Genomic DNA, 26,744 nt, shown 5'->3' with positions numbered 1-26,744 from the left:
ACAGCTAAAAAACTGCACTTCGAACTGATCACCAAACCTATTCGAATCCAATTAGCATAAGCCTCAAACCTAAAGATTGGGATCTGTAAGTCGTGGAAATTAGACAAAAGAAATCAAAATGAAGTGTGAACAAAGCAGATGTTACATGACGTCTGACTTTAGCAGTAATATTTCATTTTTCCCACTGCATTGAATCGTTTTCACCCACAAGGCAGGGCAAGAATAGGACAGAGCGCTCCGTCTTATCCTGGTCTTCCTATTCTGATTTTGTACAATTTTACCTTATATACCTCTTATGCTGTTTTTGCACTCATCATATACAACGAATATTAACTAGCAGAGCTTTTAGCATTATCATAAAGTTGCGGTCTTGCAGCTGAAACGTGACCCCCCCGGCGGAGGGGGGGGGGGGGGGGGGGGGGGGGAGGGGGAGGCAGGCGGCGGGCGGGGCGACGGGCGGCTGCTGCACTGCCACTAAGCTTGCAGTATTGAGTGACGAAAATCTAGCTCTTTCCTTCGGAGCACAAGAGACAGAGATAACAATGAGTGTCCTTGTGATCCTATATGACTCTGACTTACCGACTACTATATCTGTTGTGATGTGTCCCAGCCTATTGTGGCATAAACTTTGTCACCCTTATTATAATGATCCGCCTTCCATCTGGCCCCCTTCATGCCCGTCACGAGAAATCAAGTAAACTAGTACCACTGTATACTGGAAACAAATTAATTTTCACGAAGACCTAATTTTCACGAATCGTCTACATTTTGCAAAAAATAGGTCTCACAAACTATTTGGCTAAAATGTGAACATACAGAAAGCTGTAGTGAGGTCCTTGCGGATTGCAAAAAATGAGTACCAATTAATTATTCCAGCTCTTCAGCTTCAGTCGAATTCGCGAAAAATGGAGCCCACGAAAAATAAGTCATGTACAAATGCTTTGTATTCCCTCAATTTGAAACTTGGCGATGACACAAGCATCAGTGGCCATGGCAGAGGGTTTTGTGGTGCTGGTTGGACCATTTTGCGTAAAAGCAAGTTTTGGAAACTTCGAAGTGGTCGAACTGGTCTTTTGGGGCTCCTCCCTTATCTTTCTGGAAATCTGTCTTATGCACCTTATGACCGGAGATTATGGCGAAGGTCCCCATGACCTGGAGATACAAGAAACAACCCCCATGGTTCGCCGAGCCTTTGGTACAACACTTCCTATGTGCACTGTGAAATCTAATGTTTGTGTGAATGTAATTTCTAAGCTTGACAAAGAGTCATACATGGTAGGGGCTCACTGAGCAAATGATAGCTCGATTTGCCCACCCTGTGGGGCCTGCTAAAGCGCATCACGGCACTTTTCGTGGTGTGCAGCCGCTAGCAGTTGTTAGTCACCCGGCACTTTATGTCTTTGATGTAGTCCTGGAGAAGGAGGCAGGTGTCAGTAAGTGGAGCCAGCATCGAGGTGTGGTCTGCGTACTGAACGAAAGAAAATCTATCATCCTGAGGCATGTCATTGACAAGAAACCGGTACTGTGGCACACTGGAGGGGACGTTCATCGTAGCTCAGTGCACACCTTGGTAAACAAATTGTGGGATTTTTCCCTTCAGTTAGTTTGGCAGCCACTTGAGAAGGAAGCCATGAACGCTGGCGCCTGACATTTTATGTAGCAGGAGATCGATGTTGAGGGCATCGAACGCGTAACTGAGATGAAGCCGTAGAAAATCTTTCTTTTTGCGACTGCCAAGATTGTTGCTTACAAAATGACACGGGGTCGCCAGGACCGTCCCACAGCTGCGGGCGTGCCTAAAACTGTGCTGTGTCTGCAATAAGTATCCAGTGCTCTCTAAAAATCGAGGAACTGACTGTTCAGTATGCATCCTAATGTGCGGTAGATGATTAATGTTATTGAGGTTGGACGCTAATGCTTGACGTCACTTGTAGGCTTCTCTTTCCTTTCGTGAATAGGGGTGAGTAAGGCGTGTTGCCAGGTGGTAGGAACAGCTCCCTCATCGAAAATACTTTGAAGTAGACAGCTGAGGGAGGGATCAAACTGTACTGCGTTATCATCCTATAAAAGGCAGGTGCCACACCATCTGGACAAGGGCATTGTGATGGCTTGATCTTAGACACGGCTGTTCACAGTTCTTCCTTTGAAAAAATGATCCCCTTCACGCATGGTGCATCATTGTCAGATGGTGTGGGTGCGAAAGCAGAAGATTGTGACGACTCCATGGTTCGTTGGTGTTGCAGACAGTGTTAAGGGCTGGGGGACAGCAAAGGAAGGTGGCCAACTCTGCTGTTTCTAGGAGAACCTTCTTGAGGCATCTTTCGTCTTCTTCAATGTCGGTTTCAAACCTAAGTTCCCTTTCAAAAGCAAGCTGAAATATAAATATATGTTACAAAGTTTCGCAGGCACATACTGGAGTGTGAGAACCCAGTTTGATTTTTTTCTGGAAGCTAATTGGAAAGCCGAAATCCAGAATGGAGAATCTTGATTCAATTCTGGAAATGTCGGTTCCAGATTGGAGAATCTGGATTCGGTTCTGGAAACGTCAGTTCCTAATTGGAGAATTTGGATTTGGTTCTGGAAAAGTCAGTTCCAGAATGAAGAATCTGAATTCTGCTCTGGAAGTTTTCAGTTCCAGAATGAAGTTAGTGGAACCATCACCTGAAAATTGATATCAATTACGCCATGTGATACATATTGTGGGAAAACAAATCCAGGAGCAGAAACTATAGTGGTCACATACTGGGTTTTTTTAAAACCACCTAGGTATCTGGCTCTATACTTGGAACCTCCATTCAGGGAGCTGTTCTGTTAACTTATCCCCAAAGCCAGTTTGTGCAAACTGAAATGAATATTGAAAACAAAATGTGGTTCCTAGAAACCTGAATGTATTGTAAAAGACCCACTTAGCAGAAATTCGCTGAAAAACCCTCAGGCATCCAGGTAAAACATTTCGCGAAACAAAAAATCTCGGATATGTATGTCGTTTATATTTTTTTAGTTGTTAGGCTGGCCCAACAAAGTGCAAACAGCTATGGAAATTTAAGTTATAGGTATTACATTTGGTGGCAGAGTTGCCTATTCTGTAAAGCATATATACCAGTTTGTGGAAACTGGAAATAATATAGAACAAATGGAATTCCTGCCAACCAAAACTTACAGTATGCCTAGAATTGAAAATGCTCAGCCCAGCTAGTGGATAGTGAAATTGATATAGAGCTGTCTTAGCTAAATGTCGACACAGGTTTTTTAGTGGCATCACCTACTGCTATTATGTCTTGCTAAGACGAGCTAAAAAAGGCACGTTCTAGGCAGATTCATGCCAACTTGAAGAATGCAGCTGGCCCATCAAGTGCAGAAGGCATTTTTAGAAGCATTGAAATGAAAAAAAAGTAATTGTTTTTTATAATGAAGTCGCCAAACATTTCTACCTTATTGGAATTCGTTAACAGCAGTTAGCATCCTCTGCATCCGCTCTACATTTATTTCTATACTATGATTGATCTCAGAAAAAAAATATTACTAGAACCCCCAAGACACCGAAAGGCCATTAGACACTACATAAATTTAAACCAACTTGCACAAATGCTTACTTCAAGTAATAACCTCAAAGGGCAACTCCACCCCAGAAATACATTGCTATACATTCTAATGTGCACGCTCTATTTAATATTTGTGTTTGAAAGCTCACTAGACAAGCATCAGTAACTATCTTGCTGTTCAGTTTTACGTGTGCCAGTTTAAGATTTTCACAAGTACTTGTAGGTGTTAAGAGACAAATCATCGAATGACAGTACAGTAATTAAGAGAGCCAAGAACTTATAACCCTCATACATAACCTATAGTTACTAAAACAATTAACTAGTCAAAATAACACAGAAGTATGAAAACAAAATCAATCAAATCATATGTGAAATGCTATTAACAAAAGCCTATTTTGTGGTCCACGAATACAGAAGGTTTTTGAAGCTATTCAATTATGATGCAATGTAGACAGAATAACGAAAGGTCTAAGTCTATTTCAGTCTTTTCAACTTGCATTATAATAACAAAAGAGTGATTTTCTCATTTGCCTGCTTGCAGTTAAAAACAAGCCTTCCCTACTGCTACCCCTAGAAGCTTCACACATTTTTGTCAGAAAGGTTAGGGAAAGACACATTAGGAGGCTGAGACATGGAATTGATTTACTCAAACAATAGCCATCTTCCACAGGTCGATAATCAAATTAGCCCGACTAGTCTCAGAAGAGCAAATCAAGCACACGAAGTATAACAAATTGTAAACAAAGAAAATCACTTATAAATGTAGAGTTACCTGAAGGAACACCTTAGGAGCAAAACAAGAAGTCTGAAGATGTGAAAGGCACAATCTCGATAGATTTCCCTTGTTGACACAAAGGCAAAACAGGGACAAATTATCACAGGATGTAGTTTTGGATATTTCAACTCCTAGGGAACAGTCACTTTACTTCGGCACACCTGGTTACATTACATCAATCGCGCTCAAGAAGGTTTGACAGATCACAGACATAGCATGCTGAGGGCTTCCTGAAAGTGAGAAAAAGGCATGGTGCCTTCAGCTGCTGTGGTTTAACAGCCTGCAAGTTCACGTGAGAAAGAAAACAAAGCCTGATGTGCTGCGGGAAAGCACCTGCACAAGTGATGACAACTTCCCTGCACAGAAGTGTTACCTCACCTTTCAAAGGCAACACTCTCAAAATGGTGAAATCGCACATATCCTTTATTTGAATGACCTAGGAGTCTGTCTTTTTACTCCTGGCATAGTTTCGGCTGTGACAAATCTGCCCTTTCCATGCGAAGTGCTTGTACTCTGTAGCCTGATCAAAGGCGGCCCCAAATCCAGCGGAAAGACAACTCTGTTCCTCTTTGCTCAAGGATGCCTTCGAAGAGGAACCGAGCAGGCACACTTCGTTTGCATACTTGAAGTTTTGGTGTTTAGTGTATCCCAGAATATCACAGCACATCACTTTGACGCTGTCACTTAGAAGCGAGGACACCAAAGTTTGATCCCAACTGCTGATACTTCACTACCCTTTCCGGAAGAGCATTTGATCCTTTCACCAGCTTCACAAGCTGCCCGTTACCGCATTCAAATTCAAAAGCAGAATGGCCCCACAATGGCCCCAGTTGCTGCACTGCTTCCGCTAGGTGGAGTAACTGGTGCAGGCTGAACGTCATTGCTGGAGCTCCATACAGCCTCCCTGTCATGCCCACAAAGGTCCAGAGGAGTTTCTCTGAAAGCACAATATGACATTATTAAAGCTGGCCCGAAGCAGGACACAAAGAAACCGAAGGGGGAGGACTCGCGTGCAACATCAATGGATGCTGGAGTTACGGTGTCCCTCAAAAGTGCATGGACGGCCTCCACCAGCTTCTTTATGTACGGCCAGTATTGGTCCAGAAGGACCCTGTACATGCAGGGAAGCGAGTGGTACAGCAGCCAGTGGCGCCATTCAGAAGCCTTCCAGAATAGGCGTGTGCTCAGTGCCCTTGGGAGTCTCGTGGAGCTGTGTGGTGGCTTGATTTCAGCCAGCTGGCTGTTGATGACAGCAATAGAGGCAGTGTTTCCTGTAAATAAACAGATCAAATTTACTAAATAAATGAAAGCATTTGCCAGTCTGTTTTTGAAAACTGGGGCAGAATCTTTGGCAATTTAGTATGAAACAATTGGCTTAGATAAATTATCCCTCTTAAAAAGAGTGCAAATTCTATGTGCCATTACTCCGATAAAACATACGCTTGGTTTTCTAATACAAACGTCTAGCTTTATGGTCGAATCCACCCAATATGTAAGTGAAATCAGTGCATACTGCCTGCTAAAGATGACAGAAAGTGCAGCAACAAAGAAAATAGTTTAGACGAGACATAGCACGAAATGCCTTGCGTGGTTTAGCTCCCCAGTTTTGCCCATGCTCTTTTCCCGGTTTATCTTTCTACGTTACACAATCCAGCTGAATTCTTCGTTTTATTGCTCAGTGCAGTCAGTCTGCAGAAGTCTTACGAGGCTTAGCCTCCACAATTCATTGAGCTCTTTTGCGAACTAATAAGCTAGTTAAAGTACCTAGAAGCCACACTGACAGATGTAATGATCTGGTTCCAACCGGCTTGGTGTCCTGTACTGTACTGTTGTAAAATCTCTAGAATTGCATAGCGAACTGACATAATGCCTCCTCTCCTTTTTCCTTCCTTGTGCTAAAAGTTATTTAAAGATTGTACAACATGTTTCGAAATTGGCACCCTGGATTAGAAAGAATGAAACAGGAGATTCTCCTGATGTTCACTTCCAAAGTCTCTTGTTTAAGCTACCGTGATATACTGGGCATGCACCATTGTCGCATAACTGCCTACCCCATATCACACTTTTGAACCGTTTGAAAAGTAAGCAAAGAACATGCAAAGGACTCCCATTAAACAAAAGGGGCAGAAGTCATTTCCAACGAGAAAGGAAATACCAGTGATGCTGATATACTCTTTAGTAAGCTGGTCTCCTCCACCTCTTCCATGTGACAGGGCTATATAACACTGGACGCAAATGTCACCACATGATGTGAGAAGAGCCTTGAGGAACTGACAGAATGCACTGAAAGAATAAAACACGTAAAGGACAAACACAGACACACACAGTTCTTTCAATGAGCAGCGAACATTTATGAGATGCCCATTACGCTACGACCTTGAACGACAAAGAATTGAAAGAAAACGAAAATATTCAAAATTTAATATAAAACCAATTTACTCACAAACTTTAAAAATACCAAATTAAAATGATAGCAAAAAAATTATAGGGAAAAACTTAAGGAAATTTCGTGAAAAAGGGGGAAAGGAAGAAAAAAAAAGAAAGGAAATTAATGGCGAAAATAATCCTGGAAAATGGGAACAAGAGGGACAAAGGACAAACACAAATCTCCAAACACAGCTAGGTTCTTGTCCAGCTCGCTTGTACCTTTACATTAACTGCATTATAATCAGGAAATTAACCCCTGAAAAGGGGAGAAAAGAAAGGAAAAGACAAAATTAATTGATCACAACAAGCTTTTTACGATAATTTTTACGCTAGAAATTCCAGCTTTTTTGACGACAAAGCCAAAGATGTCCCAGAGACATTGCTCACAGCATATCTGACCTTAAACGCTTCTATTGTTTCGGGCCCACATTTATCTATGTGTGAACTTAGCTAAGTGGTGTTTTCAAAGTTTGGGGTGCAATCGTGGCAGGTACGGGCATGCAGAACTATTGGGTGGAACGAGTCCGATGATGCCTTGGTAACATCTAAATGGTGTTCCCTAAAGCGAGCATTTAGGCATCTTCCGATGGCCGATGTATTCGCCTTCGCAGCTCAATGGACTCGAATCAAGTTCAATTTCAAGTTTTATTCGCCTCAAATACGTTCGTTCAAACGTATTACATGAGGGGGGTAGAAAAATACAAACAAATGCAATGATATAATGGAAATAAAAGAACTAACTAAGGTTAAAAATTAACAACAAACAAAAACGCAAAACAAACTATACAGAATTCAGAACAAAGTTTACAGAAACCGGGCACAACAGAACTGGGGACTCAGTGCACAATTTATAGGAAACACAAGCAGACATGGCGCTGAAAACATAGTACCAAAGCCAAAAATTTTTTGCGGAATATTTTTTATCATTCTATTCAGTGACTATGTCGTTTGGGAGAGAATTCCCATTTTTAATGGACAGAGCAAGAGGAGAGTATTTGTATCTATTAGTGCGACCAAATATAGGTGCAATTTTCAAGGAATGATCATGACGCAAAGAAATGTATGAGACAGACTTACAGTGAGTGAGCATGAATGATTGCATGTTGTAATAAAAGTTATGAAAAAGAGTAAGGCGAGCGACTGTCCGACGTGATTCAAGAGAAGTTAAATTAGAAAGAACCAAGTCTAAGTGGGAGACACTGGTTTTCGTACTGTAGTTTCGATAAATGATTCCAATGGGTCTTTTTTTATTTTTAAGGCCTTTTGCAAGGCGTTTTGTTCGGCCACGCTACCCATGCATTTGCGACCTCGCTGCACCAGGATAGAAAAGCGCGTTCATTTCGCGCGTGTGGGGAAAGGGGAGGGGGTCAAAGTTTTGACTTCCCAGTTGAGGGTGGGTTTAATATGCAAGTGAAAAAAAAAAGTCGAAATTTTGGAAGCCGACTTGGGGGGTGCGTTCATTACGCGAGTGCGTTCATTGTGCGAGTAAATACATACCTTACTCAGAACTGTTGCAAAGCATGACCCGATGCACACCTCCGCTCTCTTTATATAAACATTGCCCTCGTACTCCACTGAGGTTGAGTGGAGGTAAACATCCAGGAGATCCAGGAACTGACACGTGCCGTGTTTGTGGATAACGTTGTTCATACTGAAATGTTTTTGGTTGACAAACTTTATTACGAGAACGGGAACGACGCCAGGCACATAGCTGTTTTGTGGTGTAAGGCTAGCTGAGTCGCACGTGTGGGTATCAACGCCGATTTGTGAGAAACTGCGAAGTGGGCACCACCAACCATACTTTTCTAAATACATAACAGATCCTTTTTTCCCTTTTATTTTGCAAAAAGAAAGTTTATGCGAATTTTAAGAGTTCAGAGTCCACAGACTCGGCGATACCTTGCTGGCTGAACAACTTGATGGCTTGATCGAGTGGTTTCGGGTATGCGGGACTACTGGGCAGGACATTGGTGAGGTTGGTCGTTGAACGTGAGTTGGTAGTAGTCCTCAGGGATCGCGTTGTTTTTTCAAGCGAATGGTCAGATGTGGAATCGATTTCTTCTGTAATGCCCCCCCCCCCCTCCCCTCCCCCGTCTTCCGCTCTGATTAGGTATGATCGTGGCTGTTGTCCGACTTGGACCACAATTCCGGGTTCCCATTTGTGGTTTCGACGGAAATAGACTCTCTCGCCTTGACTCAGAGGACGTAGTGGTTTGCTGTGTGCGTCACCATGTCGGTGTTGACACTTTTGATGGAACTGAAGGCGTGCTTGAACCTCCCTGATGTTGTAGTGCTGCTCAAGTTAACGCGGAGCAGCTGGCTTGAGGGTTGTGATCCTGCGGCCCATTAGCAGTTCCAATGGGAACAGGAGCTGATCCATCGGTGTGTCCCTAAGCTCCATAAGAACAAGAGACAGGTCGTTGCCTTCCTTCGGTGCCTTGGTCAAGCTGTTTTCATTCTTTGAACTGACCTCTCTGCAAGTTCATTCGACTGTGGGTAATCAGGAGAACTTGGATTATTTGTCATGTCCAAGCACTTGAGATACCCTTTGAATGCTTCAGAGTTGAATGGCAGGCCGTTGTCACAGACCCCTTCTAGAATGCCGAATCAAGCAAACTCCTTTTTTAGGGTTGCGATCCTTTGATAGCAGAGGTGTCCCCCTTTTGCTCTATCACAATGTACTTGCTAAAGTAGTCCACTACAAGTAGGTAGGTGACACTGTGGAGATGGAAGAAGTCATTGGTGACGATTTGCCATGGTTGTGTTGGAGACCGTCTGTCTCCCAGGGGCTCTCGTTGGTTCGACCGCTGGTGTTGCTGGCAGAGTTGGCCGTTGGAGACCATTCTTCTGCCAGCACCCGTTCTCCGAAACAATGCCGTTCTCCGAAACAATGCTCAGTGGCTCCAGAGACTTGAAGTCTCTGGAGCCACTGAGGATTGGCCCCATTCTAACGTTAAATCCTCATTGCGCTCACTGGTTTGATCTAGAGGGTCAGGTGTGTTGACCTCAAGCCTCAGGCGTAGCTGGTCATGATGTCTTCGGATCATCCCACCAGGTGTTTGCACCAGCGCCATGCGGTTTCCAAGTTCTTACGTGATGGTTCCACTCAGCCAGCGAGGTCCATTACCAAAGTTCCTTGCACAAACAGCCTGACCTCGGCTGTTTAGTTGCTGGCCATGCCAGTGGCTCCCTACTCGGTGGCATGGGAGCCGCCCGTTGGCACACTGTGCACCGGTGAAGCAACTCTTCCACCTCACGGTCAATGCCTGGCCACCACACCAGCGTGCGTGCCAGTGCCTTAGTTGCATTGACTCCCTTGTGAGTATCATGAAGCTCCAATAGAAATGCCCTCCGTGCACATTCTGGAATCACCACTCTTCCACCCATGCAGATGAGGGCCCCTTCCAGCGTGAGTGCATTACGATGATGCCAGTATGGCTGAAGGCAACTGTCCAAAAGTCTTTTTGGTCAACTTCTGCTGATCGTGTCTTGTAGGCTCTGCATAATTGGGTCCTTCCCCGTCAGGTCTTCTAGCTGTCGTCTGGACACTGGGCTGGCGTCCAACATGTCCGCTGTGAAGACCCCCATATCTTGGGCTTCTTCGGTTTCTGCTCCATCTGGGGCAGTTGCCATCGGCAGACGACCGAGTGTCTGCGTTCAGGTTTTGTGACCCAGGCTTGTACTTGATCACATACTTACACGCTCCAAGCGTTAGTGCCCACCTCTAGATGCGTGCCGCAGCCATGCTTGGAATCGATTTGCTTTCTTTGAACAATCCCACCAAAGGTTGGTGGTCTGTCGTCTGTCTTTAGGGTGAAGCTCCTGCAGAGAAGGTAATCCCTAAACTTCGTTACCCCAAAAATGAGCGCAAGCGCTTCCTTCTCCAGCTGCTAATAGTTCTTCTCAGCCTTGGTAAGGGATCCTGACTGGAAGGCGATAGGCCTGTCGATGCCATTCACGCAGTGAGACAGCACTGCTCCTAGGCCTTCTGGTGACTCATCACACTCCAAAATGAGTTCCCTACTTGGGTCATAGTGCACAAGAAGGTTGGACTTCTGCAAGGTTGTTTTCGCCCCGTCGAATGCAGCCTGTTCTTCTGTTCCCCATTTCCATTTCACCTCACTCCTCAGCAGGTTGTGGAGCGGAGCCAGAAGTGTAGACATCCTAGGCAGGAAACTCCTTTAGTATGTGATGAGTCCTAAAAAGGACCGAATTTCTTGGAGGTTGCGAGGTGCAGGAGCCTTCACGATGGCGTCCACTTTCTTTTCTGATGGATGCAGCCCACGTCGGTCGATCCTATGTCCGAGGTAGGTAACCTTCACCAAACACACATTTTTCTTCCCGCAGTCGGATGCCATTTTTCCTGAATCTCTGCAGAACCTTCCGCAGCGTCTGCCCAAATTCGTCTTTGCCTTCTGCCACCAAGACATCATCCAAGAAAACCTGCGTTCCCAGAATGTCCTTCAACAACGCCTCCATTTTCCTTTGGAAGATCGCTGGTGCTGAAGCGATGCTGTATGGCAGCCGGTTGTAGCAGAAGAGACCCTTGTGGGTGTTGAGCACTGCTGCCTGTCTGGATTTTTCATCTAAGGCCACGTGGCAGTAGGCTTCCCGAAGATCCAATTTCGAGAACCAATGGCCATCCTTCAGAGGTGCAAAGATGTCCTCCACTTTGGGAAGTGGGTATTGTTCGATGTCGCATGCCATGTTCAGGGTTACTTTAAAGTCCCCACAGATCCTGAGACCTCCATTGGCCTTGGTCGCTGGCACTACTGGCGTTGCCCACTCACTGTGGAATACCAGAGGCAATATCCCCTCTTTGCACATTCAGGCCAGTTCTTCTCCTACCCTGTCACGTAGGGCATAGGGAAGAGACCAGGCCTTGCAGAACTTGGGGTTTACCTCTTTCTTTAAGTTGACGTAGGCCACAGGTCCCTTCATCAACCCCGTCCCCGGCTAGAAGAGATCCTTGAAGTCTTCTTTCAGCTTCTTGACCTTGTCCTGCACTTGGTTGTCACTTGTTTGCATGCTCCCAATTAGATGCTCTTCCAGGAGGTTCAATGCTTAGATGACGTCTCGACCACAGAAGGATAGACCCGTACAATCCACAATGTACAGTTGTCCTTGCACTTGTTTGTTTCCATGCCTTACTGGCATCGCCAGGACTCCCAGCACTGGTAGTTTCCCCAGGTAGCAGTGGAGCTCCTTGGTAGTTTCCTGTAGGGGTGGCCAGACCTTATCATTCTTGGAGTATGTGTCCCTAGAAATCATGCACACGGGGGAGCCAGTGTCAACCTGCATGGTCACTTCTACTGTTCCCCACTGGAGCACTTCGTTGACTGAATCAACCGTAGCTTTTGGAGTGTGCACTGTGAACAAGTGGAAAGCCTCCTCTGCCTGTCCTAGCTGTGCTTCTTCCGTGAGCAGGTTGGCCTGCTGCTTCTTTCGGTTGACCGCCGGTGTCGACTGAGTGCGAAAGCACCGGCTCGCCAAATCTCCCTGCTTGTTACACGTGAAGCCCGTCGTTTTCTTGTGTGGACAGTTTGGCTGGTCATGAGAGCTGTCTCCGCAACGAATGCAGGGCTGCGCAGTCTTCGTCCGAGACGTTTCCTGCTGACGTCCCTTGTGCTTCTTAAACCGCAAGGCATTCACGTCCCCCGCAGTAGTGGGTAGCGAACTTGAGCCAGGAAGCCGGTCGGCGTTCCGCATTGCTAACTCCGCCGCCAACACTGTGTCCAGCGCCTCTTTGAGCGTAAGTTTCTTTGGTTTCACCAGGAGGATCCTCTGCACCGTCTTCTCGCACCGTCCGATGACAAATAGGTCCCTTAGGTTGTTGTCTAGAGCGTCCCCAAAACCGCAGTGGTCTGCGATTCTCCGTAATTCGGCCAGGTAGTCCGCGACGCTTTCCCCCTCATTTTGCTTTAGTGACTGGAACCTGAACGTCTCATAGATCTCGGACGGTTCCGGACTGAGGTGCTGCGTAAGCGCTTTCATGATCGTGTCGAAGGTTTCGTCTCGCGGTTTGTTTGGCGCCACCAAGCTTCGCAGTCATGCATAACTTCCGGGCTAAAAGCGGATATTAGGATCGAACGTTTCCTACCGTCGTCCCTCACCCTGCTGGCGTCGAAGTATGCCTCCAGTCGCTCCACGTAGTTTGTCCGATGCTCCACCGCCGGGTCATACTGGATCGGCGCGGCGTAGAGGGCTTGAGCTTGCGCCATGGCGGCCACCGCTTCTCCTTTGTTCCCGGGCCCCACCGTCACACCGACTAACACCACTTAACGTTCATGTACTGGCGTTCGGTTGTCCTCTCCTTATCCCATCCTCGTCGTCATTGTTAGCGCGTCAGGAAACACAACGTTTTGTAACTCGGGTTCTTTATAGGTGACGAGAAACGTGAATACATTGTTAGAGTACAGGTTACTGACGTCCGACCCTAGTCGGCGTGATGGCGTTGCGCTCGACGATTGTTGTTGCTTTGCCGGAAGAAGGCTGGCGGCTCTGGCCAGGGTTCCCGCTTCCGGCCGCAACAACTACTAATAAATTCATTACCACAGACATCGGCTCTCTTTAAGAAAACGGGCACATCAAAGCAAATAAGGTGCTTGTGTGATGCCACCCTGCAGTTAAAAAGTCAAGCATAGCATAGCATAGCCACTCTAAACCTAAAAATAAACACATGCACATAAGAGTATTGAAAAAATATATAATACTTTTTATTTCCTCTCCAGGGAGCGGAGGGGCAAGGACAAAAAGCTGCATTCAGCTACTTGACGAGGTCCCTGCCCCGATTGAAACGGCAGAGAGAGCAGTGATGACAATGTTTCCTAATCACTCATTTACAAATCAAATGAAATAACAAATACAAAACTACACACATACAATAAAATTGGAGCAGTAGTCAACAAAAGACGTGAGATTTTGTTAGTGAGTGTCAGTGAGCGTCATAAACAGGGATATCACGTGGGGCTTGGTGACAACCTCAAGTATGACGTGATATTGAATCAATTTGTTTAGTAAGTAAGCTAGATTGTGCCTTTTTGATTCATGTCCATATGTTGTTTGAGATGTCGGCACAAACCATGGTTCTGCATGTCGTGTATTATGGCTTGTGAGATGCTTGTTTAGATTAAAAAATTCAATTATGAAGGTGTTATTTGCGAGTAGGGCATATCTGTAAAGGCACGTGAGTCTTAGTTTGTAAAGGAAAGATATATTTAGGATGTTTAACTGCTGCAAATAATTAGCAGTGCTCTCATTCTATGCGAGATTTGCTATTATTCTAATTGACTTTTTCTGTGCACGAAGGAGGATATGTGTGTTATGTTTATTAGTTGTACCTCATATGGAGATTAGAATATGTTAGGTGAGGAACAAAATGAGCCATTGTATAACATTTTCTTAATATTGCATGGTAGGCTGTATCTATGTTTATTTACCAGCCCATTTTTTACCAGCCATTCGGCTTTGTTCGGCATTCGGCATTATTTACCAGCCCATTTATTTACCAGCCATTCGGCTTTGTACGGATGTGATTAATGGTATGATAGTCCCATGTGAGGTGTTCTGTAAAATGAACACCCAAGGATTTCATTTCACTTACAACTTCTATTTTCTGGTTGTCTAAATGAAGATATGTTGGCCTACAAGTTAATTTGTTTCTGGGTCTATAGAAAATCGCTCTAGTTTTATAAGGGTTTATTTGCAGACAATTTGCAATGATGTATCTTTGCAAATTTCTAAAAGAGCTACTTGCTTCTGAAGCTATATCAGTCGGGTCAGTACCAGTAAAAAGAAGTCATATCATCGGCATAGGCTATTATTTTTGCTGATGTCATTATGTTGATAATGTCAATGTAAAGCATGAAGAGAAGAGGGCCTAATGTGCTGCCCTGGGTCACACCTGTTGTAATAGTGTCAAGTGGAGAAAAAGAAAAGTTTATTCAAACAGATTGAGACCGAGGCTATAAATAAGATTGAATTAATAATGCTGCGCTTCCTCTAATACCATAAGCGTGAAGCTTAAGGTTTAGTATATCATGATTTATGTTGTCAAACACCTTATTAAGGTCAATAAATATTCCAGGTATGAGTTCTTTCCTCTTAAATGCTTCAACAATTCATTCTTTTTGTGTTAATAGTGTGGTTTCTGTCGACCTGTGTTTACGAAAACCAAATTGTGAGTTAGAATATTATGTTTGTTAACTCTTAAAAGCCCATAATGTTTCTATCAGTGATAGGAACATGAAACTCGCTAGAAATAATGTTTATTGCTGCACAAGCACAAATAATAAAAGGTATGAAAATACTAATTGAAAGCCATTAATTAGGGCATGGGAATATTCTTCCCTCTGGGCCTTCAGTGCCACACATACTCTTGGTGACACTTGGCAAAACAGGGCACCACACAAAGGTGTACTTTGCAAGTTGTGCATGTGATCTTTGATCTTTTGTCATTTTTGGCCGTGGAGCAGTACCTACACCTCTTGTAGGCTGCTTTGCCCTGTGGGTAATGTGGCCCGTTGGACAGGTGCACCTCATCTGGCACGCCAAGGTTTTTGTTGGTACTTGCTTGCTGCAAGACGCGTCGAAAAGCGGTCGTGGCTGACCTTTTCCTTCCATTATAGCCGTTGGCCAACTGGCGTGCAAGTATTAGGAGAAAACTCTGGTGGTTCGCCTCCCCCTCTGACAGCTGGTAAAGGATGAAGTTATTCACAAGAGCACAGTCCAGAAGAAAGTAGAAGATTCGCATCCACCATATTCTTGACTTACGAGTAACGGTGTGATACTCTCGCAGCTGATCAAAGCGGTCTACTCCCCGCATGTGCTTCGTGTACTGCACAATTGCTAGTGGACACTTGATGCTTCTCTTTGACCCGTCCTTATTTTTCTTTTCCACTGTTACCGTCTCTGAAGGATCGTGGTCTGTTGTTACTACGTTGGCTAGCCGCTTGTCTTGCCACTGGATCGCAGCAACATTTCCCTTCACCTTGTAGTTGTGGTCGCCTTCATTGATTTTCTTTTTGTTCTTCACAACATCAGGAAGACCTTTTCTTTGTGCACGGACAGTTCCCACGGCATATATCCCGTGGTCAAACAGGTCCTGCATGAGTTCGGGTGAACTAAAAAAGTTGTCGAACACTACCAGACACTCCGTCCCGACAAGTTCCTCAGTGAATTTCTGGATTACCCTGTAGCCGAGCCCACCGCCATCGCCCTCTTTGCCCGTGTAGACTTCGAACTGGTTAATAAAGCCAGTTGTAGCATCAGCAAGCACCCATACTTTGAACCCACATTTGATAGGCTTCATGGGCATATACTGTTTGAATGACTTCCTTCCTTTGAACAGAATCATACTCTCATCAGCTCTGTGATAAGAGGTCGAAGTTTGTGCAAAGGGACATGGCCGACGTCTCCTTTTCTAGTCGCTGTCTTGTTGTCGTTGGCATGCAGTGATCGAAGAAGCTGAAAAAGTCGTGCTCTTGGCATCACTGGGCTAACTGATGCCACTCCGAGGTCGCTGTCCGTGGACCAGTAGTCCCGTCTGTTTTGAAGTTGAAGAATGCCCATTCTGATGAGAATATCTAGGAATCCTTTCATTTCTTCAGCTGCGGTATCCTGCCAAGCTTTCTTTTTGGTTTCTTTGGCGTATATGTTCGTTTGCTCAACGAGTATGGTCAAAGCACCTCCGAACAGGGCATCAAAGATCATTATTGGCGTGTGCGTTGGAAGAAGCTTAGGAGTTGCAGGTGTTTGGCAGCAATAATCGGGAATGTTGCTTCGGTGGGGAAGCGAACGTATTGTCCACTCACTTGCAGTCTCTTCATCATCACTGGCGTCATCACTTGAGTGCACATCATACGCACTCACCTGTGCTGCTCCTTGTGACGCTGTGCTACTCGGCTGGACTTCCGAACGGGTTACCGCACCCGACGGAACATCGTCGCCGTCTTCTACTTCCTCGCTGTCACTTGACTGGTTTGGGTCATCAGGCAGGGAGAAAAAGACATCCAGTGCCTTGTCCACTGACAAGAACTTCGACATCTGTGGAGAAACAAGCGCAGGTATAATGTTCTGCTAAAGGCCCATAGGGAAATATATTCCCACCACCTATGGTCGGGAAAAACCATTACAGCATCTAATGAACGCAATGAACATGCTTATAAGTGGTTAAAATCGATGCACGAGATGCCGTAGAGACATTAATTAAATATATGCACCTTTAGAAGTTGTTTTTTGCCGTCCTCAGGCTAAAGTTTCTTCGGCAAATTGTACGAGCACAAAGAGCCGAAGCCATGCCACCTTGCCGGAAAAAAACCATTCTCGCCGCCTAGTGGATGCACCGAAAACCTTCAAAATAATTTTGTGTAGTTTGTTAGGCATGTGGCTAGATGGCGCCACAATACAGAAAAAATAAAAAATTTGCATCAGTTGTTTATGGCGCCTTTTTCGAAGTGGGAAGCATATTCCCTTTGGGCTTTTAAGGGCTAAGCAAGTTGGTTAGTCTTGAATGAATTATTTTCTCAAGACCCTTAGACAGTATCGGTAAAATTGATATCGACCTATAGTTAGTGAGGTTGTTTTTGTCACCACCTTTGTGCAGCTCCGTTACTTCTGCCTTTTGCACTTTTGGAAAAACACTGGTTGTTAAAACGAGGTTAAAAATGTACGTGACAGGAGGAGCAAATATATCAATGGCATATTTGATGGGTTTAATTTGCAATCCACTTATGTTCTGGGATCAGCAGTTTTTAAGATTTAGGAACATGCTAATCACTTCACTTATTGTAGTAGGAAAAAACGTAGATTCATTAGGAACATATCGCGATGTTACCGACGGATCTATGCTATAATTTGCTGGTTGTACCAAATTTACGAAGTAATCATTAAAAGTGGTAGCAACCTGTAAGTCGGGCAGTTTGCTTCCATCTAGTTCAACATTATAACGAGAACATTTTTCAACTGGTTTTATAAAATTTGAGTTTCCATAAAATATCTCCCTTTTGTCTTACGGTATTATTGAACAGATTGTTATACAGTCGAACCTCGATATAACGAACTTCAATGTAACGAAATCTTCGATTTAACGAAGTATTTTATTTTTCATAATTTCTTGCCCATAGACCCCATGTATTTTTAGTCTCTATATAACGAAGTCTAAGTCTATAACGAAGTGCCATTGCCATAGAAGGCAATAAATAAATCAACTCTAAAAAACAACTTCGCAAAAAAATTGTGGTTAAAAAAAAAAATTATGCGCAAACGCGAGCGCTTGATAGGTTACTTCACGGGGACAGGCCTTCCAACGTTCCTAGGCTGCCCGAGGATGCGGCGCCGGTAGCGCCGGCGAGGCATGCGGCAAAGCGGATTCCGCGAGGCTGGCCAGAAAATGCCGAGCAAAAAGTTAACACGGCATACCAGCATCACCACTGACATTCACTGATAACCATAGTCCACTCCACTGCACCGCGGGTAGCGCGGGAGCCAACTTCAGCGGGGGAGCGACGTGATGGCGCGACCGCACGGGCAGTGCCATCTAGGAGAAGACCGAAAAGACCGATTATCGTCTTGCGAGCGTGGGCGCAAGCGGCGCAAGCATCACTGTGGGGGCAAGGGTGGCAAGGGGGCAAGTAAACTGTGCGGTGAAGAGTGCTGTGTAGGTTGGAAACATTGGCACCGCCTAAACTGCCTAAACTAAACAGCTTTATTTTTTAACCGGGCGGTTCACTTACGTGCTTGCTGCCATAAGGAAACGTAAAGTTCTTTCTTTGGATGAGAAAGCAAACGTTTTGGACGCCATCCTGAAGAAACTGCCGAGATCACGAGCACTCGGGAAGTGCTCGACGCAATGGACGTACTGAGGAGGTACACGGCGTCGCATGGGCAGCAGGATGCCGTGCAAGCGCTCTGGGCGCTCGAACGCCGTATGACGCCGCTGCTACTGTCGGACAAGGCGCAAGCAAAACTCGCGGACTACTTCGCCCCTAAATAAATGTCATTTTCGGTGAGTTTTCATACCCGTAAAATGTTTCGGAATTTTTTTTTTGCATGCTAAAGCCAAATTTCGATTTAGCGAAATTTCAATGTAACGAAGTAAATTGCGAATTTTACCGACTTCGTTACATCGAGGTTCAACTGTAGTAATTCAATTTAGCATGTTTCAGTACGGAATTCAGTTTGTTACGGAAAGATTTATAATCACATAATTGACTTGGATCCCTGTTTTTAATAAATTTTTTAAAAAGATTTTTTTTACGGTATGTTTATTTTACGAACTGGTTCAGGTGTGACCCATGGCGTTCTCGACTTTTTGCTTTTCTCTATTTGTTATATGAAAAACAATTTTCATGAATCCTAGTTAAAGAAGACAAGAAAATGTTATGAGCTTCATCTGCTGTTTCTTTATGTATACTAAGCTCCAGTCAGTATTACCTATGGCATTAAAAAACGTCCAATCTTTGGGCATTCATTTGTTGAGCAAATATTGGTTCCTGTAGTGGTATTGATGTTTTACTGCGAAAGTTTCTAATAAATGAAAAAAAAAATGGTGAAAGGGTCGCTGACATCACTGAGTATTACGCCAGAATACCCATGTTCATTATCATTATTTGTTATGAAGAGGTCAAATGTTAGACATTCGATTAAATTGTTAAAACCATTTGATTCGAGAATAGAGGTAAATAGAGTTTGCGAAGCAGATACAGTGGACAGGTCTATATTGAAGTCATTAACAATGTATATATTTGCTGACGCATACAAAATCAAGAAATTGCTCCAGAAACACATTTTCTTTGGCGCTGCACAGTAACCGCCCCTCTTGGTGTACAAGTGGTACAAGTACAGTGTAGCAGAGGCAACACATTGCACTCAGGAGTCAATTGAGATTTGTGTCATTGTACATTATTTATTATATCTGTGTTGTGTGGTTAAGCAGCTGCTCTCGCAAGTGTGTCGACTTGAATGTACTTTCTTCTACACTTCTTTTCATCCTGAGATGGACTAACTGCAAAGCCTACAATCGTGAACGAGTAGCTGTGGTACTCCCGGTGAACGTGCGCTCGTGCAGCCGAGGTAGTATGATTCAATGCAAGGAGCTCGCGCTTGTAACCTCACAGGCTAGTTGATGTTAGGATGAGACGAAGTATTTGTTAGTTATTCTTTATTTCAATATCTCAAGTTTCTACGTTACATAAACATATCTTGAAATTGCAAAGATATCTGTCGTTATTGCACTTATGGGCTATCGGTCATTGTAGGGCATGACTATGTTGTTTTAAGAGAGGACGAGCTGCGCTAAAGGGAAAGTCCAGTTTAACTAGGGAAGGTGTCGTTAGGCACGCTTGAACTGCACTTATTGACAGGTTTTTTTGCAGTGAACAGTGTTCCACGTGAAACAAATTTTTATTTACACAAAATATGGAGGTGTATCAAGTTTGTACAGTACTGTGTTTGGTACTTGTATGCAAGTGCATGGTTGTTCATTATGTTTCTCATTTGGTTAAACTTCCTAGTATAAAATAAACCTCGAAATTAAAAAAAATTTGTCATTGCATCGCTAAAGAAATTGCAATGCTATGTACGTGTACCCCATATGTTTCACTGAGGCACCACAGAAAGTTCTGATGATTTATGGAAAAAAATAGGTAGGTGAGGAAACTCTGAATAATCAACACGTCTGGTGCACTTCAGGTGGTGTCTTCATAGGTAGAGAATTTGACACAGCTTACACAAATGTGCAGTTGCCAAATTTTTGTGTTTTTTTTTCACACCTGAATAGTTTTTACCCAAGATACTACGTAATGGAATGAGCTAGTGTGGGCCAGTTGGGCCTCCACTTAAATGGTAAAATCTGTTTTCTAGTGCTAATCTGTATGAGTAAAGTGAAACAAAGCATGAATGTTGTGTTTGGACCAAAAAATCGTACAGGATACTGTACACTTCTGCAGTGTGATGAGAGTACTAGAAAGTGTACAATACAAGGAGTACATAATAGTGTCATAAAAATTGGAAACATGTCAATCATTCATTCAAACCAAACGGACACAAACAAAGCGAGGGTTGAAGGTGGTTCTAAGGGAACATTCACGGACAACCACGTCCCACAGAATGTACTATATTACAATTTGGAACATGTTAAAATCGAATTCTCTTTAAAAAATTTAGATCTTGGAATCCTTTCCCCCATCTTGAATTTTTACTCATGTTGGTGCAACATTGTATGCTTTCCGTAGTATGGCTGCCTTTTCCAAAACACGTCCCCGTGCACGCCAATGCTCTTGATGAAGAGGGCAGTGTCGTTTCAGCCCAGAAACATTGGATAGGCTGCAGTTGCCCGATTGTCTTTTGCACTGACCGGAGTGCCCCTTTGTGGGTGAGCCGCACAGACCCAGACCGCCAACAGATGGTGTCTCTTCGTGAAGCATGGAGCTGCACTCTCTAAGCAGTTCTAGCACTCAGGTTATCTTGGCTGGTGCAGTAGTAGGAAAAGCTTTTTCCCCTTTCAAATTCAGCTGGGACTTTTGCTTTCAGCACTCTTATTCCCAACTTTTCCCGATGTTTCAAGTCTGGGAGTGTGGTGTCTGTGGCTCTGCAATCTTTACTCACATTAGCCGCAAGATGTCCACACCTTTCCGATGGGGTGGCTACTGCAAGATCCGAGACAGTTAAGCTGTCAAGGCTCATTAATGGACCATTCCTATAAGAGGCAGGCAGCCTGTCGAAGCACCAACCTTGGATATTCAAAATTATGGCACCAAAGTGTTTGCAGGGCAGTCTCGTCTTCTGAAAATCAGGGCAACTGCAGCTTGTTGTGGTGAACTGTGCAAGGTAAGAAGCATTTGCCGATGCAGCACTTTGAACATGAAATATGCCACTAGGCTCATCTGTGATTATGTGGTCCGCATCAATGTCCCCGGCAGCATGTAGACTTGCCATTATGTGCTTGACCACGGCACGTGGCCTGTTGTGCAGGAATGTTGGTACAGACTAGTGATAAACTCTGTGGCCTGAGGAGAAGTGCAAGTTGTCTTTTGAGAAATGTTTCTCCCTGTCACTCAGAAATGTCTTCATCATCTGCAGCAGACTTATCAGGCTCTTTCGTCCACTGTGGCATTTTAAGTAGTGCTCTTTGAGCATCTTGTTTTGGGCTTCTGTATTAGTTCTAACAGTTAGCTCACTCTTGAAGCAGGAAGCCCACATTTCTTTTACATTTAACCACTGTCCCTCCACATAGATCTGCAGCTTTCGATTCGATTTCCAGATGGTGGAAGTTAGAGGCACTCGACTTCCACCATCTGGTGGAAGTCGAGTGCCTCTAAAGGCAAAATATCCCCCTTAAAAAAAAACAAGTTTTCAAATGCCCAGCCGCGTAGGTGGCTGGCGCATCTGTGTTGATCTTCTGAGAAGAGGTGGAATGCCCCCCGTGTCTTGGTCCCGTGTGCAACTAAGCGGCGTGGCAGGCGAGTTTGGAGGGCCTGCCTCCGGCGTTGCAGGATCGTTCTGACTCTCTTGAAACGTGGTTGGAAAGTCGTCACTGGAAATTGGAGACGGTGAACCATTTCGCTGACTGATGCCGGAGGAAAGGGAAAACTTCCTCGATGTTTTTACGTGCCTGTGGCTCTCGTCTCGATTCATAGATATTGCCTCTTGCTCCTTGGGTATATTGTCTCGGGTGTGTGTGTGATCCTGACATTCTGCATGCCGCCCATTTTTTTATGAATACGGCTGTACCTTCCCCTCTTCTGCTTTGTCGTGTGAAACAAAACTTACTAAAACCATCCAGATGATAACATTTAGTTGCTCACTCATGAGCGTTGGTCTCCGATAGTACAAACACAATAACGTTGGCGATGACACCTCTTATCAAAAAAACAGAACTGGTCCCAATATTTTCTAATGATCCGAATATTTACGTGTACCACAGTATATATGATGCCGCCGTCCAGTGCCAAGTTACTCATAAGGCTCAAAAAATCCGATAGTCAGCCTAAAAAAAAAACCTGAGACGAAGTCATCAAGTTACACTATTTCTTCCAGGTCAGCGTGTCAGTAAATTCAGATGGGACGGCCTTTCTTGTCCATCTTTGCAAAGACATTGACGTCCCTTACCCACACAAACTTCAAGTGCATTTCTCTGGCGTGGGAATGGGCCATCCAGAAGAGCTCTCGGTAGAGCCTAGTGAGGTTGCCATTGAAATACAGACGCTGCAGCGATGACCCCTTGCTTAGTGCGTGCAACCTACCGCAAGCCGTCATCCACTTTTTCTTGCCGCCAACCGGTTGGAACCTCACCAAAACTGGTGGGGTCCGCTTTTTCCACTCGGGAGGCGGTGTATGGCAAGCACCTGAACGGCCGGAAATTTGAGACGCCCGCTCTTCGCGCAATGTCTGCAATGATTTCCCCAAGGTGTTCTTGAGGTCACTGAGGCAGGCATTGAATCTCCAGATTAGGGAGGCGGCCATACTGCTCGTTGGTGTTAAGCTCTTCTTTGAGAGCCTAGATCTCTTTGGCCTGCTCATGCATATGGCCTCTCAGCTCCATCACCTCAGCCCTGACCTCGTTAATGACCTGGTCATTAGCCGTGACCGCTGCCAAAAGTGTGTTGTACTGGGCAGAAAACAATTCCATTGAGGCCTGGACTCCACTGATTGTCTTTCATCTGCTTGACGACGCGCCTTAATGCCAAAAGGATGTCCACTTTCAAGGAAGCTGCTGGAGCGAGTCTATATGCTAGCCCTCATCATCTGGAGCTCTTTCAAAATGGAAGAGAGCTGTGACGGCCATGCGTCACATTCGGTGTTCCTGGTGTCGTTTTCCCTGCAGAATGATATTAATGGCTCTTTGCCTCACCCATCCTCAGCCTTCTGTGATCCTCGAGCACATCTTCCCGATGTGGCAGGAGGCTAAGCAGAAGGCGCACCTTATCATCCTGCCGTTCCTCAAAAGGGCCTTGGAGCACACAGAACATTCCGAAGTTTGTCACGCTGCATCACGATACAAAAATGAATGTATAAAAAAAACAATAGCCAAAGACAATGAGGTGGGCCAGCTGGTTGTGCCCCTGTGAGAAACACAAATAAAAACAAAGCCAACAAAAAAACAAAAAAAGAAACAACTGTAGTTGGTCAGCTAGCTTTACCCCTGACAGGAACAGTCAATGGTTGTGGGCGCCGGTGCAACAAAATAGTCCACTGGCTCCTGCGCTCTTGCATACTCATTGCGCGGCCGAGGTCGGAGGCAATCGGATGCGAACGGCCCCGGCCTCGACTGGGCAGTGCCGCCTGCTCCCCCCGCTGGTTCCACTTTCGGTGAATGAGCCACCTCACCGCTGGCTGGACACCGTGCCGAGCAGAAAGACCGTTGCGGAGATAGCATCCACGCACAGTCAGTATGTCAATAAATCAATCAATCGCTGACAAGCAATCAATGACAATCAATCAATCAATTAGTGTTTGAGTGTCCAGGAACAACCCCTTGAGTCTTAGCTCTGGCACACTTGTGAGACAAAAAAAAAAGGAAATTAAAATGGAAACACCAGGGCAATGGTGGAATGGAGTTCACCAGTCTTAAATGTACTGAGTCCTGACATGTACAGTCTTACATTCAACTGAAAAAAATAAGATGTTTACGAATCTCTAACGCAAAATTGGAGTGCAGCTCTTGAGGAGGAGGGGGAAGGGTACGGAGGGGAGGGTATGCCCCTCTTCCTCTATCCCCTCCTCTCCCGTCCTCCTCCAAGTCAGTTTCCTTGCTAACTTTAGCAAGGAAAAATAACTTGCACCTATGAAGAAATTCAATTGCTCCGCTAGATGTAGCGGGGAATTGAATCGGTGTTAAGGTCACGTGACATCAGTTTTCCCGCTAAATTTAGCGCGGTTATGCTGATATCGCGAAACATGGAAACGGGCACCTTAGAGCTGTGTTCTAATATTAAATATATTAGTATTGCTATATTAATACCAGTGTGACATCAGGAAAGTCGCAAATTAGAAGACAGTTGGAGAAGTCAGAACAAGCAGATGAACAACGTAGAAGCTACAACAAAGCTTGCATATTCTAAACAAATGCAAGTACATGATATTGTAGTGACACACAAGTACTTATCAACCCTTTTCAAGCATTAACTGCCTGCAAACAGAATGACCAAAAGTTCTGCAGCACAAACAAAAAATAGAGTGCATCAGAGTACATGTTGTAGAACTCGGTCAATCTAAGAATAGGGCTTAATCGATTACAATGACGAGAGGTATAAAAGAATGATTGATGTCGTGTAAGCGCACGTGACACTCTAAGGCTCACTTCTAACAAAAGGCGGGGAGAGTTAATAAAATCGTGAAGAGCTCTGAATAAGAGCAACATGTTTACCTTAGCCCGGCACTGATGCAGGCTCAGCAAGTTCACAAGTTCAAAATCAGTTTCATAATTGAAGTTATGTGGACCACTCTTAACGTAGTGATGTTCTAAGATGGAAATGAACTTTTGAACTTTGTCGAGTGCCAAGGAGTTTTAGAAATGCTGTTCAATGCAACTGAGGCGTACCCAAGTTGTGATCTCGCGAACGAATGGTGCAGTGTCGGAAACGTAAACGGAATTTTAAATTCTTTTGTTATGATATATGTGGTGCTAATGTGCTGAGAGACGAGTTCATAACTGTTTTTATGGGATCACCGAATCGTAAGCTTGAATCAAACGTAACTCACTGGTCCCTCATCTCAAATACAAGCGTTAAGAACTCACTGCGGATGCTGTACGCGAAAAATGGTATTCAATGTTTTCCGTGAAAATGTCTTAACCATGGTTTTCGATTGGTTAAGACAAATATCATTAACCGAGCACCAGTTCTAAAAGGAACATGCATCCTCTTGAAGCTCAATGCAATCGTCACTGCGAATTATTTGTTTGTAGAGTTTTATGTCATCTGAATACTGCAGAAATAAAGGCTTAGAAAACAGGGGGGAAGCGCTGTTTACGAAAGCAGAGAACCCGAGGGGACCTAAAACAGATCCCTGAGAAATTTCAGAGGAAGCCCTGTAGAATGAAGAGGCTATGTTGTTAACCCGGATGTACGCGATTCTTTTTGTCAGGTGGTCTTTAATCCAGTCCAGAAGTGAGCCACACACTCCATAGGCGGAACGCTTCGCTAAGAGAATAGTGTGGTTAACAATGTCGAAGGCCTTGCTCAAGTCAAAGCGGATAACGTCCAGCTGACCTTTATTACAAACGACCTGAGAAGGGGTGGACATTAATGTTGCGAGGTTTGTAGCAGTTGACCGGCCGGACATTAAACCGTGTGTCTTAGGGATGGCTATGTTACGAAACTTAAGAGACGAGAATTGATGTATGACCATTTCAAAGTGCTTGGAAAATGAAGGAACAAGAGAGAGATAGGTCTATAGTTAAGGACATCAGCCCTATTTTCTGTCTTTAATATTGGAACCACAACAGCTATTCTTCATTTTTCTGGAAATATCCCCGACCTCAGGAAGTTATTAAGTACAGTGCACAAAATGGATAAGATTTAGTATTTCTGAGGGTATTCTGGCACTCCAGCAGATAATGTGGCTCTCATTTTCTTAATACATAACGCAACACATTCTTTATCGACATGAATGCTACTGAGTAGGTTGCCGAACCCAGTCAAATGAAACAACGTAGGAGACGTCGAGTCGGAGTCGTTTTTATAGACTAAACCAAGATGAGCTGTAAACAACTACGTACACTCACCGCATCGCCTCCATGAAATTCGGAAGCTATCTCCGATCTTACTAGCGTACCTCCAGAATCTCTTTGGATATTTCACAAGATCCTATTCTACAGACTCGCGGTGAAGTTTTTGATCACAGTTAATTAAACGGTTGAATTGTTTTCTAGCGCTCTTAATTCTGCTTCCCACTTTGAGAGGCAGTTTTTTTTTTGTTTTTTTTCTATGCAAGAAGTCTTTTTTGACCAAGAGAGATTTTAGTTCTAAGGATAACCAGTTAGGAAAGTGAGAATTTTTTGA

General features: G+C 44.4%; 1 protein-coding gene across 1 annotated transcript; it reads right to left on the bottom strand.

The window, feature by feature from the left end:
• Window positions 1–13,886: 13,886 nt before the first annotated feature.
• On the bottom strand, window positions 13,887–16,099 carry LOC120847376 (piggyBac transposable element-derived protein 4-like). Its single transcript, XM_042287556.1, has 2 exons — window positions 15,517–16,099; window positions 13,887–13,918 (listed from the first exon to the last, which is right to left on the bottom strand). Exons 1-2 carry the CDS (start codon window positions 16,097–16,099, stop codon window positions 13,887–13,889), a joined length of 615 nt encoding a protein of 204 aa, XP_042143490.1.
• Window positions 16,100–26,744: the final 10,645 nt, after the last annotated feature.

Source organism: Ixodes scapularis, unplaced genomic scaffold (assembly GCF_016920785.2).
Source record: "Ixodes scapularis isolate PalLabHiFi unplaced genomic scaffold, ASM1692078v2 ptg000005l_1___fragment_1__unscaffolded, whole genome shotgun sequence".
NCBI lineage: Eukaryota > Metazoa > Arthropoda > Arachnida > Ixodida > Ixodidae > Ixodes > Ixodes scapularis.
Note: the sequence above shows the minus strand (reverse complement) of the source record. Positions and strands in the feature narration are given on the sequence as shown.

Coding starts and splice junctions, on each gene's coding strand:
- LOC120847376 (XM_042287556.1), bottom strand. CDS start 16,099: ATGATTCTGTTCAAAGGAAGGAAGTCATTCAAACAGTATATGCCCATG. Junction 13,919..15,516: donor AGAGTATCACACCGTTACTC/GTAAGTCAAGAA, acceptor GTGCCTTTACAG/ATATGCCCTACTCGCAAATA.